At 37.7% G+C, this 16,802-nt stretch overlaps 1 protein-coding gene across 2 annotated transcripts; it reads left to right on the top strand.

Moving 5' to 3' along the window:
• The first annotated feature begins 8,620 nt into the window (after positions 1 to 8,620).
• LOC118062674 (cytochrome P450 711A1) lies at positions 8,621 to 12,029 on the top strand. Of its 2 annotated transcripts, none has more exons than XM_073406159.1 (5): positions 8,621 to 9,054; positions 9,578 to 9,757; positions 9,913 to 10,702; positions 10,879 to 10,974; positions 11,252 to 12,029. In XM_073406159.1, the coding sequence occupies exons 1-5, from the start codon at positions 8,831 to 8,833 to the stop codon at positions 11,579 to 11,581; spliced, it is 1,620 nt and encodes a 539-aa protein (XP_073262260.1). In that variant the 5' UTR covers positions 8,621 to 8,830; the 3' UTR covers positions 11,582 to 12,029. The 2 variants fall into 2 exon arrangements, with proteins under 2 accessions (XP_073262260.1, XP_034932401.1); XM_035076510.2 differs by having other exon boundaries at positions 8,624 to 9,054; positions 9,605 to 9,757.
• Positions 12,030 to 16,802: the final 4,773 nt, after the last annotated feature.

Genomic DNA, 16,802 nt, shown 5'->3' with positions numbered 1-16,802 from the left:
TTTCACTTTTGAGAATTTTTCAACATGGGAAGGCCGCCCATAAGAAATAGGCCATCTGAAAAATCTTCATGCTTTTCCACCTCTCTTGAGCGCCTTTGAGCCCTCACTTCCCCCTTCGAATGCCTTTGAGCACTCACCATCCTCCTCGAGTGCCTTTGAGCACTTGCCTTCCTTTCGAGTGCCTTTGAGCACTCGTCTTCCTTCTCGAGCGCCTCTGAGCCCTTACTTTCCTCTTTGAGTGCCTTTGAGCACTAGCTTTCCTCTTCGAGCGTCTCTGAGCCCTCGCCCTCCTCTTAGAGCGCCTTTGAGCGCTTTTCGCTTCTCCTCGAGTGCCTTTGAGCACTTGCCTTCCTCCTCGAAGGCCTCCGAGCCTTCGCTTTCCTCTTCCAGTGCCTCTGAGCACTCGCTTTTCCCTTCAAGTGCCTTTGAGCACCAGTGCCTCTGAGCACTCGCTTTCCCTTTCAAGTGCCTTTGAGCACCAGTGCCTCTGAGCACTCGATTTTCCCTTCAAGTGCCTTTGGGCACCAATGCCTCTGAGCACACGGTTCCCCTTTAAGTGCCTCTGAGCACTCGTTTTTCCCTTCAAGTGCCTCTGAGCACCAGTGCCTCTGAGCACTCGCTTTTCCCTTCAAGTGCCTCTGAGCACTCCCTTTCCCTTCAAGTGCCTCTGAGCACCAGTGCCTCTGAGCACTCCCTTTCCCTTCAAGTGCCTCTGAGCACTCGCTTCCCCTTTAAGTGCCTTTGAGCACCAGTGCCTCTGAGCACTCATTTCCCCTTCAAGTGCCTTTGAGCACTAGTGCCTCTGAGCATTCGCTTTACCCTTCAAGTGCCTTTGAGCACTAGTGCCTCTGAACACTCGCTTCCTCTTTGAGTGCCTTTGAGCACCCGCTTTCCTTTTCAAGTGCCTTTCAGCACTCACCCTCCTCCTCGAGTGCCTTTGAGCACTCATTTTCCCCTTCAAGTGCCTTTGAGCACTCATTTTCTTCTCGGAGCGCCTTTGAGCACTCATTTTCTTCTCGAAGTGCCTTTGAGCACTCGCTTTCCTTTTTCGAGCACCTTTGAGCGCTCGCTTTCCTTTTTGAGTGCCTTTGAGCACTCGTTTTTCTCTTTGAGTGCCTTTGAGCACTCGCTTTCTTCTGGGAGCACCTTTCAGCCCTCCCTTTCCTCTTTGAGTTGCCTTTGAGCACTCGTTTTCCTTTTCGAGTGCCTTTGAGCCCTCACATTCTTTTGAGTGCGCCTTCGAGCCCTCATTTTCTTTTTTTACTTGGGTAGGTCACCCATCATAATGAGACCACTTCTAAAAAAAAAAAAACAAAAAAACAAAAAAAACAAAAAAACAAAAAGCAAAAAAAAAAAAAATACAAAAAAAGTGGGTCGTCTTCCAAATGACTTGTCTCTTGTTTTCTACATCTCTCTCTAAAGGTCGTGTGTCAATCTACTGTTTTTTAAGTTTTCAAGGAAAAAAAAAAAAGAAAAAAATGGTTCTTTCTCTATCTACTTTTCTTTATAAATTTACTACACAAAGATAAAAGAAAATGAAATTTTCGCAATATCTTTGCACAGTAAATATTATAAAGAGGGGGCAACTGTCATAACCCAATTTTTGACCATTTTAATTTTTTTTATTATTATTATTTTATTTATTGAAAAGGATAAAAAATTTTGATGAAAAAATAATAATGATGATGAAAAAAAAGTAAAATGAAATAAAATGAAGAATGAATTAAATTTTGGGTTAAGGGCAATATGAATGGAAGTTTTGGGGTTTAATTAAACTTTGAAATTAATTAAGCTTGGAATTAATTTATTTAATCCAAATAAGGGTTTAATTGGAGAATTGATAAGTTTGGAGACTTAATTAAGCTTGGAATTGATTTAATTCATCCAATCAAGGATTTAATTGGAGAATTAATAAGTTTTGAGACTTAATTAAGCTTGGAATTGATTTAATTAATCCAATTAAGGGTTTAATTGGGGAATTGATAAGTTTTGAGACTTAATTGGACTTGGATTGAATTGAATTAATGAAATCAGGGACTTAATTGAAGAAATATTAACATTTAGGGTCCAAATTGCAAAATTAAAATCCAAGGATTCAATTGAAAATGACGCGCAAATGCAGGGGGCCAATTACAGTTTGAACTAGGGGCTTAATCACAAACCTTTTAAAAATTCAAGGGCCAAGACGCAAATAATCATTAAACTTCAAAACGGTGCCGTCTGTGGATACGCTGTTCATCTTCTTCAAACGGACGCCCGCCTCTGCCATTACACCTGCAATCAATGTTTGGAAGAAACGGATTTGTTCTCTGGCTATAAAAGCCAGAGAATGAAAGGTCACAAGGGGGGAATCACAGAACCGAAAGAGGAAAAAAAGAAAGAAAGGAAAAAGCCACCACACCTACGTATATCATCGTCTTCGTCTGTCTCTCAGCAACCACAGACGGCAGACTAAAACCTGGGAACCACAGAACCGAGAGAGGGAGTACCAAAACCAGTAGAGGGAGAGAGAGGACAGAGAGACCCCGAAAAAACCAATTCAAAGCAGGTCGGCCTCTTCATCACCTTCTCGGCTTCAAAAGCTGCTGAGAAAACAAAAGGAACACGCAGGCAGGTGAGTGCAGAAGGAAGATAAAGGGAAGCAGCGGGCGACGATCCATCAGCACTGCAAGCGTCTTCGGTCTCCAGCACCAGGTAAGCAAACCTTTGCTTCTTTGGTAATTTAATTAGCAGTGGCCTGTGCAAGTGAATGTTAATTCACTTGCACACTGAAGCAACACGCGTGCGTTAGCGCACGCGTGTTGCTCAGCCCAGCCTGGTCACCGGCTTGGGCCAGTGACCGGCTGGGCTGGGCTAGGTCTAGCCCAGCCCATGTGGGCTGAGCTGGGCCCAGCCCAAAAAAAATAAAAATAAATAAATAATAGAAAAATAAAAAGCAGAAAAATAAAAAAAATAAAAAATGTGTATGCATGAATAAAAATAATGTAAATTTATTGGTTTATTCACTGACGCCAGAGTCAGGAATAAAAATACCAGTTTAAATTTATATTATTTTTATTCGTTGTATTTTTATTTTATTTAGCTAAAAAATAAAAAATATATGCATGCGTAAAAAAATAAATTTCTTTTTATTTATTCACTAGCGCTAGAGTAGGGAATAAAAAACATTAATCTAATTTTTTCGTAGCTACGAATTTTTACCAACGCCAGAGTTGGAATTATTCGAGCTCGAATATTCACTGGCGCCAGAGTCAGGAATATTATAAACAAATCATCACAGCATAAATCAATAAATATTTAGCAATTTAAGACAACACCAACAATGCAGTCTGCCTTAGGCAGAACGTTTAAGGGGTGATAATATCTTCCCTTTTACGTAACCAATCCCGAGTCATAGAATCTCTGTTGACCAGTTAGGGTTCCTAGTGACCATAATACTAGGTGGCGACTCCTCAAACAAGACATTTTTTCTAAAAGAACCGGATGCCAGAATCTGTTCTTTTTTTTTAAATAATTCGAGAGAATTATTATTTTTTAGGATCGCCGCGATGTCGGGTGCGACAAACCTTATCACTTGCCTGTAGAACTTGAACATAAAGCTTATTGGGCTATTAAAGCTTTCAATTCAAACCTTGATGATGCTAGTCAGCTGCAAAAATTACAAATCAATGAGTTTGAGGAAATAAGAAATGATGCATATGAAAATTCAAGAATTCATAAAGCAAGAATCAAAGAGTTTCATGACAAGAAAATACTGAGAAAAACATTCAATATTAGTCAAAAAGTCTTGCTTTATAATTCTCGACTCCATTTATTTCTTGAAAAACTAAGATCAAGATGGAGCAGTCCTTTTGTTATGAAACATGTATATCCATATGAGGCTTGTGATATCGAGAATCTAAATAATGGCAATGTTTTCAACGTAAATGGGCATTGTTTAAAAGTTTATTTTGATAATTTTTCAGTTGAAAATAACTCTATTGAATTGAGTGATCCTGTATATAAAGATTGATTCTTTTTCTCACATTGGTTTGTGCTTCATTTTGGTGTAACTTTTGTTTTGCTAGTCTCTCTCACCCCAGTCAAATGACAGATAACGGTACTCCGTGACTTAAGTCGGTTCTTTCAGTTTCCCATAATAACTGATATTTGTATATATATTTGTGCAATTCTTTGCTTTTTTTTCCCTTCTTTGAATCTCTTCTTCAATTCTCATTTGAAAATGGACACCACTCTTGAAAAATTAAAAAATATTTTCCCACTTTACCTCAAAATGCGATTGCAAAAATATACCGTGTTAGGTGTGCAAGATCGAGGTTGTTAATGAATCATGGAATTCCTGAAGATATTCGTTGGCTGATTGAAGCAAAGGTCTGATTATTAAGTGAGTCCTCCAATTCTTTTATTTCATACATGCTTGGAATAGGTAAAAACACTTTTGCAAAGAAACACCGTGCAAAACGACTGAAAGCTTGTCACAAATATGCCAGATGGACTTGTAATGCGACATGTCATTCTTTAGAAATTATATCTGTAAACCGTGAAGATAAAATACAATTCATTACGAATGGCCTGAGTAAGGGATCTTTAGATAGTCTTTTATTGACTCTTGAGACGCATCTTAGTGGAAATGTGCATTGTGCAATTCATGATTTATGGCTACAATTCCATAAAGAACATAATCGACTTATTCCTGGGAATCTGACTAAAAAAGACCCTGTTTGCTAGTTTTTAAGAAAACTGGATGAGAAGCTATCCCCAACTCATAGAGGGCGTTTAAGCCGTTATTGAACGTAAAACCAAGGGAAGATGTGAGCCAAAATCACAACTACCTGTACATACACATGCTATTTCAAAATAAATAAATAAATAAAGAGAGGGAGAGAGAGTGAGACTACAGCTGGCCTTTATATATGTGGTATGATTGTATTTTCAATTTCTCATTTATAAAATCTTCTCTTCCTTCCCTTCATTTTTACTCAACCAATACATTCAACAAATATAGAAGTGTGTAGAAATAGCAGATTCCTCAAGTCATCACATAAGAAATATTTGTGTTTTCGGTTGATCCAGTCCTGGAAAAGAAAAGGAGTTTTTAGAATTTATATGTTTTAAAAAGCATGATATCTAGGTTGAAAAAAGGATAGAGATGCTTAGGGTACTTGGTTTTTAGAAGGGAAAACAACATATTGTGGGAAAATTAAGCTTTCAAAATACAACTTGTATTTATTTCCTTTTTTTTTTTTATAAGAACTCAAAACTAACTTTGTATATACAAATATTCACAAATACAAAGAAAATGATTGATTAGGTGAAGTAATGATAACATAAGGAAACATCATATTCTAAATCGGTAGGTTAACTAACTAAATCGGTTTCTAAAGGTCCCCCATTGTTTAGTTAACAATCTCAATGAACTGAATTGAGGCTGTAAAAAGTATAGACCATGGCAATATCACATTGAATACTCATCACAACCAAGTAGACTATCCATAAGATTTTGGTTATTTAATGAGTGTTTCCAAGGTCAAAGATCATTGAGGCATCACCACTTCCTTATCATAACCTCAAGCAATGTTTGTGCAAAATATAAGTGTTGAGTTATGTGTGCATTGGCATAACTTCATATCCAATCTAAACAAACCAATTTAAAGGAACAATGAATTAAATTTAGGCATACAAGAAACAGTTTTAAAAAAATTAAAATAAACATGAAAGGATACCAAACAATAACCACATATTAATCAGTTTAGGTAAACAGACATTCAAAGCATATATCAAAGCTCATCGAGCACATTATCATTAGAAAATAAACAAATAAACCTTAGCCCTTAACAAGATCATAGTGGATTCGTCATTTTGTTGTAAGGGACATCAAGGCAAACTAAATGTGAAAAAGGGTAAATGTAGAAACATGTATCGTCACCTAATTTTATAGTAACTAGAAATCCTAACTGATCTTTCAGAAATTTTGGATAAGGGGTATGACCTAAGATAGTGATTTGGGATTTGAGCATGGTGATAAAGCCTAATCCTTTTTTTTTAAATACTAACATTGGATTCAAGAGGATAGTGTACCAATGATAGGCATTATCGTATTCAAGATTACATGATGGAAATGGGACTGAAGACCACCACTCCTACTTTGTGGGCCTATATAGGATCATATTGATCCAGTCAATTTCGCTCGCCACATCAAAGAAAATATCCTAAAAACAAGAACACTAGAATAAATTCAACGCACACATCAACACGAGCATAATAAATACAATTCAAATAAATAAATAATATTTGCAATAAATATTAGTAGCTCTAAAAAGTATTGTTTTAAAAAATATTTACATTTATCAACAAATAATGTTGTCACCAAAAGTGACTCTGCTCTTTAAAGGTGAATGACTATATAACTGGAACAGTAGCTCTAAAAAGTACTATTAAGGGCACCCTCAAACCCACCGGTCTATATTCACATAAGAAATAAGAAATACCTTTATTATTTATTTTAAAGTAAAATGATGAAAATCATATTAAAAGGATCATGTATTAATTGACCCTATTATCTACTATGCAACACCGAAAGACAAGGCTTGGCATTAGACCATATCATCCTAGGTTGATTAACGGATAATAAAAATAATTAACATATAAAAACAAATTTAAGTTTGCACTTTAAAAAAGGGTCATGTATTAATCAATTGCATTACCTACTAAGAAACATTCAAAGGATATCTTAAAAAATAGAAACAATTAACAAAGACAGGCTTAAATAACATATCTTAAAAAAAAAAAGGTAATAAATTCATTGATGTTATTACCTGTAAACAACATTTGAAGGATAGTGTTCAACGTCAGATACATGCCTTCTTGGGTTGCCCAACGAGTAATAGAAATAATTAATAAAATGAGTTCATATTCTTATCTTAAAAAAAAAAAGATCATACATCAATTGGTTCTATTACCTGATAAACAACATCCAAAAGACATGGCCCAACATCTCACACATCCCATCCTAGGAATCTCGATAAATATTAGAAACAATTAACATATAAAAACAAGTTTAAAATCATATCTTCAATTAGGTCATGTATTAAATGAGTATATTACCTAATAACCAACATCCAAGGGATAGGGGCTAACATTGAACACGTACCATCCTAGGTTACCTAATGGGTAGTAGAAACAATTAACACATAAAACCATAATCAATTTGTTTTTGTTAGCCATCATACTCAAAACAAATAAAAACAACTTTTTTTAAAATCAAACTTTTTTCAACATTTAATAACAAAAACTCATAATTAATGAACAAACATTGACATAAACAAACACATATAAGAGTTTTAACAAGCAATTTGATTTCACCAAAATAAAACAATTTGAAAACAACATCCTACACACATAAAATAACAATTAAAAACAATATCAACACACAAATTTCACATTGAGACCAAGCCATTACACATCAGATAAACTTGTTACAATCTGATCCTCCCAACCCTGTCATATGTTATTGATTTCATCCTTATTCTACCATAAATAGATTTTCTAGTAGCATCAAACCCCAGGGGTTGCCATACAATGAAGTGGATCTCAACACTTCAAATATCACAATAATTTACAATAATACACAATCAATCTCAAAATCATCTCAAACAACCAATAATAATTAATCACAATGTTCAAAATCATCTTGCAAATTGTCCAAAAATCATATGGGGTTCAAAATTTACCTTTTAAAGTGGTTAAGGTTCATCAGAGTTTATTGGAATTGTTTCAACAAAGATGTCGCATGTCTAAGACACTATAGCGCATTGAGAAGGTTGTTGGCATGTGGATTCATGCTCTGAAGATGCTCGAGACGCATGAATTGTTGGGATGGGTGTGCTTTTGTTTACTTCCTTATGTATTAGCGATGAGATCCACCGTTGCCTAGAATAGGAGATTTGTTGCCCGAAAAACTTTCAGCATTTTTTCAATTCTCTTATTTCTCTCTCTCTCAATTCTCTCTCTATTATTCTTATAGATGGTTGCTGCTGCTACTATTTTGGTGTCATGGGATTGATGACAATGGTTGTCACAGTTGTTGATAGGTGGTTAAATTTTTTTTCTTTGCTTTTTTTTTTAATTATTTTTAGAAGTGTTTTTTTGATTTTTTTTAAAATTCATTATGAAATAGCTGAAAATTAGTTGAATTAGTTGAAATATCTTTTGGGATTTTCTTGTATTTTTATTTTTAAAAAAATATATAATAGGAAAATGGGTCAAATCGAGTTACGGGGATTATATAATATATTATATAGTGGAAATCATACTTGTCTCACTTTCTTCCACCACGGCAAAAGATAGAGTTACCATGTGGTAAAACAAATTCTCCGAGATATAGAATAATGATTGTGATTATTCACAAAGACAAAGGCAAAATAGGAATAATCCATATATCCTTGTCACTTGATCTCCTACTTCCTGTGCCAGCCAGCCAACCATACGAAATGTATTTTGTGTCTATTTGCCTTCTCAATATTAAATCACCAACCGTTGAATAGACCATGTAAAAAAGTTGAGAGGATCGATTATCTCACACACACTAAAAAAGTATATAAACAAGTCTTGAGAAATAGTGTACAGGGTAGGGGCATCAAAGACAGAGTCACCGGTATAATGATTCAGAAAACCGACAAAGACATAGTGCCCAAAAAGATGCTTAGAGAGAAAACCACTTGTTCTCCATTCCCCACCTTTTTGGTAGGGCTATAAACATGGCTCTCCCCTTTCTTCTAATCTCTGAAACGAGAGCATCAGCTTAGAGCGCTTTAATACTCTCCAAAGGACGATGAGTACGGATTTACAGGTATTGTTCACACCTATGGTCACACCTTTATGTATAGTGCTGGCTTCGCTATTAGGCCTATTGGGTTACTTGTATGGGCCCTACTGGGGTGTTAGGAAGGTACCGGGCCCGCCTGTGATCCCCTTGTTGGGTCACCTTCCCTTGATGGCAAAGCATGGCCCTGATGTGTTCGCACTTCTTGCAAAGCTTTATGGCCCCATTTTCAGGTCAGCTTACTGCTTTTAGAGACTGGTGAAAGTTCTTATTAATGTTTAGCTTTTGCTTCATTCTCTGTGACTTCGACTTTGAGCTTGTTTAGAGGATTAATTTAAAGTCGAATTTTGCTTCTTCTTTTTTGTGGGTTTCTTAGTAAAATGAGTTGTGATATTACGGTCTCTGGAAAGACATTTTGTGACAGGTTAGATATATTTTATATTCTTCTAACTTCGTAATTGGAGAAGAAAGAAGGGTTGATGGAAGTGGAGAGATTGATGTCTAGCTTCGCTTGAATATGAATAGAAGATGAAACAATGACCACTTCATCAGGAAAACATAACAAAATTTTAGCATTTTGAACTTGTATTGTGCACTCTTGTCTCATAAAAGTATAGCTTGTGGATTTGCATCTGATATTGTAAATGTCAAATGTAATATCTACATAACGGCTATTGTTTTGCTAGAGCCCTTAGGTTAAAATGGTGAAACGCTGAAACTCGGTTAGGGACTGACAAATTTGGAATTGAAAAACAGACTAAATTTTAGGCTGGTGTGGAGCAGGTTTCATATGGGGAGACAACCACTGATCATAGTAGCTGACCCAGAGCTTTGTAGAGAAATTGGAATAAAGAAGTTCAAAGACATCCCAAATAGAAGTATACCCTCTCCCATCTCAGCTTCACCTCTTCATCAGAAAGGTCTCTTCTTCACCAGGTAATTTGTAACATGACTGCAGGAACAAGCGTGCTTTTCTTGTATATATCTATTCATTCATTTACTTTCACCAAGGCTTCACCCAAAATGGTAAACAGGTAAGAGCGGATTATGAGCGGATTTTCAAAAGTTTCTGGTGAAATTTGAACTTGCAGGGATGCAATATGGTCAACCATGAGAAACTCAATACTGTCAGTCTACCAGCCATCACACTTGGCCAGCCTCGTGCCCACCATGCAATCATTCATTGAGTCTGCAACTGAGAATTTCCAATCTCTTAAAGAAGAAGATATCACTTTCTCCAACCTCTCCCTCAAATTGGCCACAGATGTAATAGGACAAGCTGCATTCGGTGTTGACTTTGGCCTCTCCAAACCACCACAATCAACCAGTGATTCAGTCAACAGTTTCCATAGCCAAGGAAAAGACAACACTGATGTCTCAGAGTTCATTAAACAACATATCTACTCAACAACACAACTTAAGATGGACTTATCAGGCTCCTTTTCTATTATTCTTGGTCTCCTTGTCCCAATACTGCAGGAGCCCTTTAGGCAGATCCTTAAGCGAATTCCTGGCACTATGGACTGGAAAGTTGATAGGACTAATAAGAATATAAATGGCCGGCTTGAGGAGATTGTTAGAAAGAAAATGGAAGAGAAAAATAAGGGTTCAAAGGACTTCTTGTCACTCATATTACGGGCAAGGGAATCAGAGACTCTGTCAAAGAATGCTTTCACTCCGGACTATATCAGTGCAGTTACTTATGAGCATCTGCTTGCAGGATCAGCTACAACAGCATTCACATTATCTTCAGTTGTTTATTTAATTGCTCAACATCCAGAAGTCGAGAAGAAACTGCTTGCTGAAATTGATGGGTTTGGTCCACATGAGCAGATGCCAACAGCTCAAGATCTTCAAAACGAATTCCCCTACCTTGACCAGGCAAGTCTTGAAGTTCACTTCGAGTTTTCTATCGGTCAATTATGCCGAGTTATTATTTTCTCCAATCTATCTGACCTACAATGATGTCCATTTCATTGCAAATTTGATCTCCATGTTTCATGGTGTGTGTTATCGAACTGTGGAGTTCGATTTTTTGATTTATGGTTTAATTGTAGGTAGTTAAAGAGGCAATGAGGTTTTACGTTGTCTCTCCATTAATCGCAAGAGAAACATCGAAAGAAGTAGAGATAGGAGGTTATCTTCTCCCAAAGGTATAATTGATCATGTACCTATAACTAGTATACATTCAATTGGAAGTACTGATCCAATAAAAAAAAATTATGTTTCGTAATTTCATAATCCAATTTTTCAATTTATAATTGACTCTTGAATACAAATCACGAGAATATATATTCTTCCTCGAATTTTTCATTGAGAGGTAAAGGATTAAATCCTTTTAAGAAATAAAGTTTTTGATCGGAATATGCGCCGACGGATCCCTTAACTATTAGATGTATTACTTTTTTCTTTTTCTTTTTTGACGAGCAGGGTACATGGATCTGGTTAGCACCTGGAGTTCTAGCAAAAGATCCCAAGAATTTCCCAGAGCCAGACAAGTTCAAGCCGGAGAGGTTTGATCCAAATTGTGAAGAAGAGAAACGAAGACATCCTTATGCTCTCATACCCTTTGGACTTGGACCTAGAGCTTGTATTGGCCAGAAATTTTCCATTCAAGAAATCAAGCTCTCACTGGTACATTTATACCGGAAATATTTATTTCGACATTCCCCTAACATGGAAAAACCTCTTGAACTTGAATTTGGCATGGTTCTCAACTTCAGGCATGGCGTAAAGCTTAGAATTGTAAAACGAACTTGAAGATTGTTATGCTGGGTTGTAACTTCTTTGTTTCTATAAATCTCCTAGAAAGATCTCCTATCAACTAGAAATATCTCTTGTATTAGAGACTACATCAGGAGGGTCTCCTGCATCTGAAACCAACGCAACAAATAAAGAGCATGGCCAGCATCACACCAACAGATTAACAGCAGCAACAAACATCACCAACAACATGCCATGCAGTGTGCCGTGCAACGCAAACCAAGCAACAAACAAACTGACTACTAGCAGCATAAACGTGCTGCAACTGAATGGATTCTGTGTTGATTAATTATGAATAAATTCTGTTTTGATTAGTTAGTCAAGGACTCTGTTATCATAAGAGACAAGATAGTTTGTTAAGTAAAATTGTATATAAGTAATACTGTACATGACTATTATGCATTAAGCTGAATGTGAATAATACAGCTAAATTTCTTCGTGAAAAGCTCTCTTAATCATTTATTTTCTCCTTCAAATTGTTACATGGTATCAGAGCTATAGAGAGCTTTCTTCATGGATACTTCATTAGAAGATCAATCTTCCCCAAACACACCACATAACCCAAACACCAACCATACACCAAATGTTGATCAGTATTTGAATCTTCACAGTCACAACAATCCTTTTCGGTTAGATATCAGTGACAATCCAACAATAATTCTGGTCACAGACTTACTCACTGGCGACAACTACGCAACCTGGTCTCGTGCAATGCGAAGAGCTCTTCGTGCCAAGAACAAATTAGCATTCATCACAGGAACTATTAGTCAGCCAACTAATCAAGAAGATCCCCTTTTTGATTTGTTTGAGCGATGTAATGATATGGTGGTTTCATGGCTCTAGAATTCTATCAGCAATTCTATTAAGTCCAGTATAGCATTTGTCGATAGTGCTCAAAACATTTGGCTTGACCTACAGGACAGATTCACTCATCAAAATGGTCCACGTATTTACTAGCTACGAAAGAGTTTAGCTAACCTCTCACAAGATACTGATCCTGTGAGTGTTTACTATGGCAAGCTCAAAACCCTTTGGGATGAAACATTGATTTATGATCCCATACCATCTTGTAGTTGTGGCACCATGAAGACTATATCTGAACGCTATCAACGTGACTGTGTTTTCCAATTTCTGATGGGTTAAACAACTTTTATTCTCCCATACGGGATCAAATCATGTTGCTCGATCCCATCCCCACCATTACTCGAGTTTTCTCTATCATTCAACAACAAGAACGCCAGCACCAACTTACCTCTAACTCCACACAACATGATGCTATGGCCTTTGCCATTAGAAAACCCTCCTCCTTCCCTACCAAGTTTCCATCCCATTCTAAATACAAAAAGGACAGAACCTACTGCACTCACTATAAAATTACAGGACACATACTTGAAACTTGCTTCAAAGTTGGCAATGCTGAGACCCCTGTATGTTCTCATTGCAACTTCACTGGTCATACAATCGACAAATGTTACAAGTTGAATGGCTACCCTCCTGGCCACAAATTCTTCACCAAATCCAGAAGTTCTCATATTCTTGCAGCACAATCAATTTCCACTCCTGCTACCAATATTGCAGACATCAGTGACACTCGTATTGGTTTAACTAAGGATCAATATAATCAACTCATGGCTCTGCTTCCACCAGGTGCATCTACCACTGCTCAGACCTCATCACGACTCCATGCACCTCCCACTCCTCATATCTCTGGTATATCACACTGTTTAAATGCTCACACGCACACTACATCTTCATCCCATCCTCTTCATTGGATCATCGACACAGGTGCAACAGACCATATGGTCTGCTGCCCCTCCCTTTTTACTACCATTATTTCTACTATCTCACATCTTGTTGCTTTGCCAAATGGAACACATGTTCCTGCTACACACATTGGCACCATCCAATTAACTCCCTCTATTTGCCTCACACAAGTTTTGTGTGTTCCTTCTTTTAATTTTAATTTGATCTCTGTAAAAAGGCTTACGACTACTCTTACCTGTTCCATCATATTTCTCTCTAATCTCTGTGTTATTCAGGACCTTTTCTCTTGGACAACAATTGGGAAGGGTGAAGTAAGGAATGGACTCTATCATTTTGTCAACACCAACATCTCCCCTTCTCTCCTGGCCAACACATTATCTCATTTTTCTAAAGAATCTGTTACAGCTTCTGTTTCACATCATCATACTACTGCCAATTTATGGCACTGTCGTCTAGGACATCCATCATCTCCTGTTATGTCTTTAATTCTAGATCCTGTAGTCAAGAACAACATTTCAAATAACAGTCAACAACCTTGCTATGCTTGTCCTTTAGCAAAATTTCATTGCTTGCCCTTTTCCTATAACACGCAGCATGCTTCTCATCCTTTTGAAATTGTGCATTGCAATCTTTGGGAACCCTGCTCCATGCCTTCATACGATGGTTTCAAATACTTTCTCACCTTGGTCGATTACTTCACTTGCAGCACATGGCTTTATCTCCTTCCCATTAAAGCTGACACTAAACATAACATAGAGTCTTTTGCCAACCTGGTTGAAAACCAATTCAATTACAAGATTAAAATTATGCGTAATGATAATGGGGGGGAATTTCACATGAAAGAGTTCTTCCATACCAAAGGCATCATTCACCAAACTAGTTGTGTCGAAACTCCTCAACAAAATAGGATTGTAGAACGAAAACACCAGCACCTCCTTAATGTTGCCCGAGCTTTAAGATTTCAGGCCAATCTCCCTCTTCAATATTGGAGTGACTGTGTCTTGACTGCCACATACCTCATTAATCGCACACCTAGCCCTTTGCTTAAAAACAAAACACCATTTGAACTCCTATTCAACAAATCACCCTCCTATACACACTTAAGAGTATTCGGTTCTCTTTGTTTTGCTTCCACTCTCTCCCGCTAGAGAACTAAATTTGATTCTCGTGGTCGCATTTCTGTTTTTCTTGGCTATCCTTTTGGCATAAAAGGTTACAAATTGCTTGATCTCCAAACCAATACCACTTTTATATCTAGGGACGTCACCTTCCATGAATCCACTTTTCCTTTCCAATCTTTACCTCACCTCTCCAATAATACATCTGACAGCACAACCTGTGTTTTTACTAAGCCTTTACCTGACACTTTAGATTTTCATGTCATTCCTCCTCCACTTACACCAAATAATATACCTGTGTCACTCCCCCACACAAACTCACCAGATATAAACGATTCTATCATCTCCACCTCAGACCCCTCATCTACTTCTCCATCATGCACTCCTGCTATTCTGCCTAATGGCAACCCTCGTAGAACTACAAGGGTCCAACGAGCACCACAATATCTACATGACTTTCATTGCAATCAGTCCTCACTTACTATGCCTTCTCAATCATTGTCCAAGTCTGAGCCTCCTGCCAATGGTAATCTCTACTCCTTGGCCAACTTTATTTCTTATAAACAATGTTCTCCATCATTCACTGCATTTTCTAGTTCCATCTCCATCCATGTTGAACCTATCACATACAACCAAGCCATAAAACATCCTGGCTGGTGCAGCGCTATGAGTGATGAATTATTGGCCTTGGAACAAAATCACACCTGGATTGTCACGGACCTACCTCCTGGAAAATCAGCCATTGACTGCAAGTATGTTTACAAAACTAAATTCCATGTTGATGGCACTATTGAGAGATTAAAAGCCAGACTCGTTGCCAAGGGTTTCACACAGAAGGCAGGTATTGATTACACAAAAACCTTTTCCCCTGTCGCCAAGCTTGTTACTATCAGGGTCTTACTCTCCATTGCAGCAATCAAAGGATGGTTTCTCTTACAATTTGACGTCAACAACGCATTTCTTCATGGTGACTTGAACGAAGAAATATACATGCGCAAACCGCCTGGTTATTATGTAGGTGTGGCCACTCAAGTCTGCAAACTTCTTAAAAGTCTATGGCCTTAAGCAAGCCTCACACCAGTGGTATTCTAAATTTTCTCTTTCTCTCATTGCTTTTGGTTTTACACAATCCAAAGCTGATTACAGCCTATTTACTAAAGTGGATAAAAATTCGTTTACTGCCCTACTCATTTATGTTGATGATATCATTGTTGCTGGAAATTGTTCGGTCTCTATCTCCTCCCTTAAAACCTTCCTACATCAGTAGTTTAAAATCAAAGACCTTGGCTGCTTACGCTACTTCCTTGGCTTAGAAGTTGCTCGGTCATCCAAAGGTATTCATTTATGTCAGAGGAAGTATGCCTTGGATATTTTGGCTGATTCAAAAACTTTAGCCAACAAACCCCTCAAGTTGCCTCTCGAACAGAACTTTAAACTTAACAAAATCTCTAGCACTCCTTTATCAGATCCCAGCTTGTATCGTCGTCTTATTGGACGCCTTTTATACCTCACCATCACTAGGCCCGACATTTGTTATCCTGTCCAAATCCTTAGCCAATATATGGATACACCTACCAACGTCCATCTCGCCATAGCCCATCGTGTTCTTCGATACATTAAAACTGCACCTAGCCAAGGTATTTTCTTGCCTTCTTCCTCACAGCTTCAGCTTCAAGCCTTCTGTGACTCTGATTGGGCTTCCTGCCCTGACACTAGAAGATCAATCACGGGTTATTGCATATTTCTTGGAGACTCTCTCATTTCTTGGAAGTCCAAGAAGCAATCTGTTGTCTCCCGCTCATCAACTGAGGCAGAATACCGCTCAATGGCTTCCACTTGCTCAGAATTAACTTGGCTGCGTTATCTCCTTCAGGATCTCTCTCTTTCTCATCCCCAAGCTGCTCAACTTTACTGTGATAACCAAGCGGCTCTTCACATTGCTGCCAATCTAGTCTTTCAGGAACGGACAAATCATATTGAACTGGACTGCCATCTTATTCGTGACAAGATACAAGTTGGTCTCATCACCACTGCTCATGTTGCTTCCCAATGACAACTAGCAGACATTTTTACCAAAGCTCTTGCTTCTTTAGTTCTACAACAACATCTTTCCAATATGGGAATAGTTAATCTCTATTCTCCATCTTGTGGGGGATATTAGAGACCACATCAGCAAGGTCTCCTGCATCTGAAACCAACGCAGCAAATAAAGAGCATGGCCAGCATCACGCCAACAGATTAACAGCAGCAACAAACATCACCAACAACATGTCATGCAGTGTGGCGTGCAACGCAAACCAAGCAACAAACAAACTGACTACCAGCAGCATAAACAT

The sequence above is a fragment of the Populus alba genome, chromosome 18 (genome assembly GCF_005239225.2).
Source record: "Populus alba chromosome 18, ASM523922v2, whole genome shotgun sequence".
In the NCBI taxonomy this organism is placed as follows: Eukaryota; Viridiplantae; Streptophyta; class Magnoliopsida; order Malpighiales; family Salicaceae; genus Populus; species Populus alba.
Note: the sequence above shows the minus strand (reverse complement) of the source record. Positions and strands in the feature narration are given on the sequence as shown.

What these genes read in the sequence shown, in the direction of transcription:
- LOC118062674 (XM_073406159.1), top strand. Translation starts at nt 8,831, where the DNA reads ATGAGTACGGATTTACAGGTATTGTTCACACCTATGGTCACACCTTTA. An exon ending in AAAGGTCTCTTCTTCACCAG is followed by an intron (nt 9,758 to 9,912) that starts GTAATTTGTAAC and finishes TTGAACTTGCAG; the next exon opens with GGATGCAATATGGTCAACCA. An exon ending in GAGGTTATCTTCTCCCAAAG is followed by an intron (nt 10,975 to 11,251) that starts GTATAATTGATC and finishes TTTGACGAGCAG; the next exon opens with GGTACATGGATCTGGTTAGC.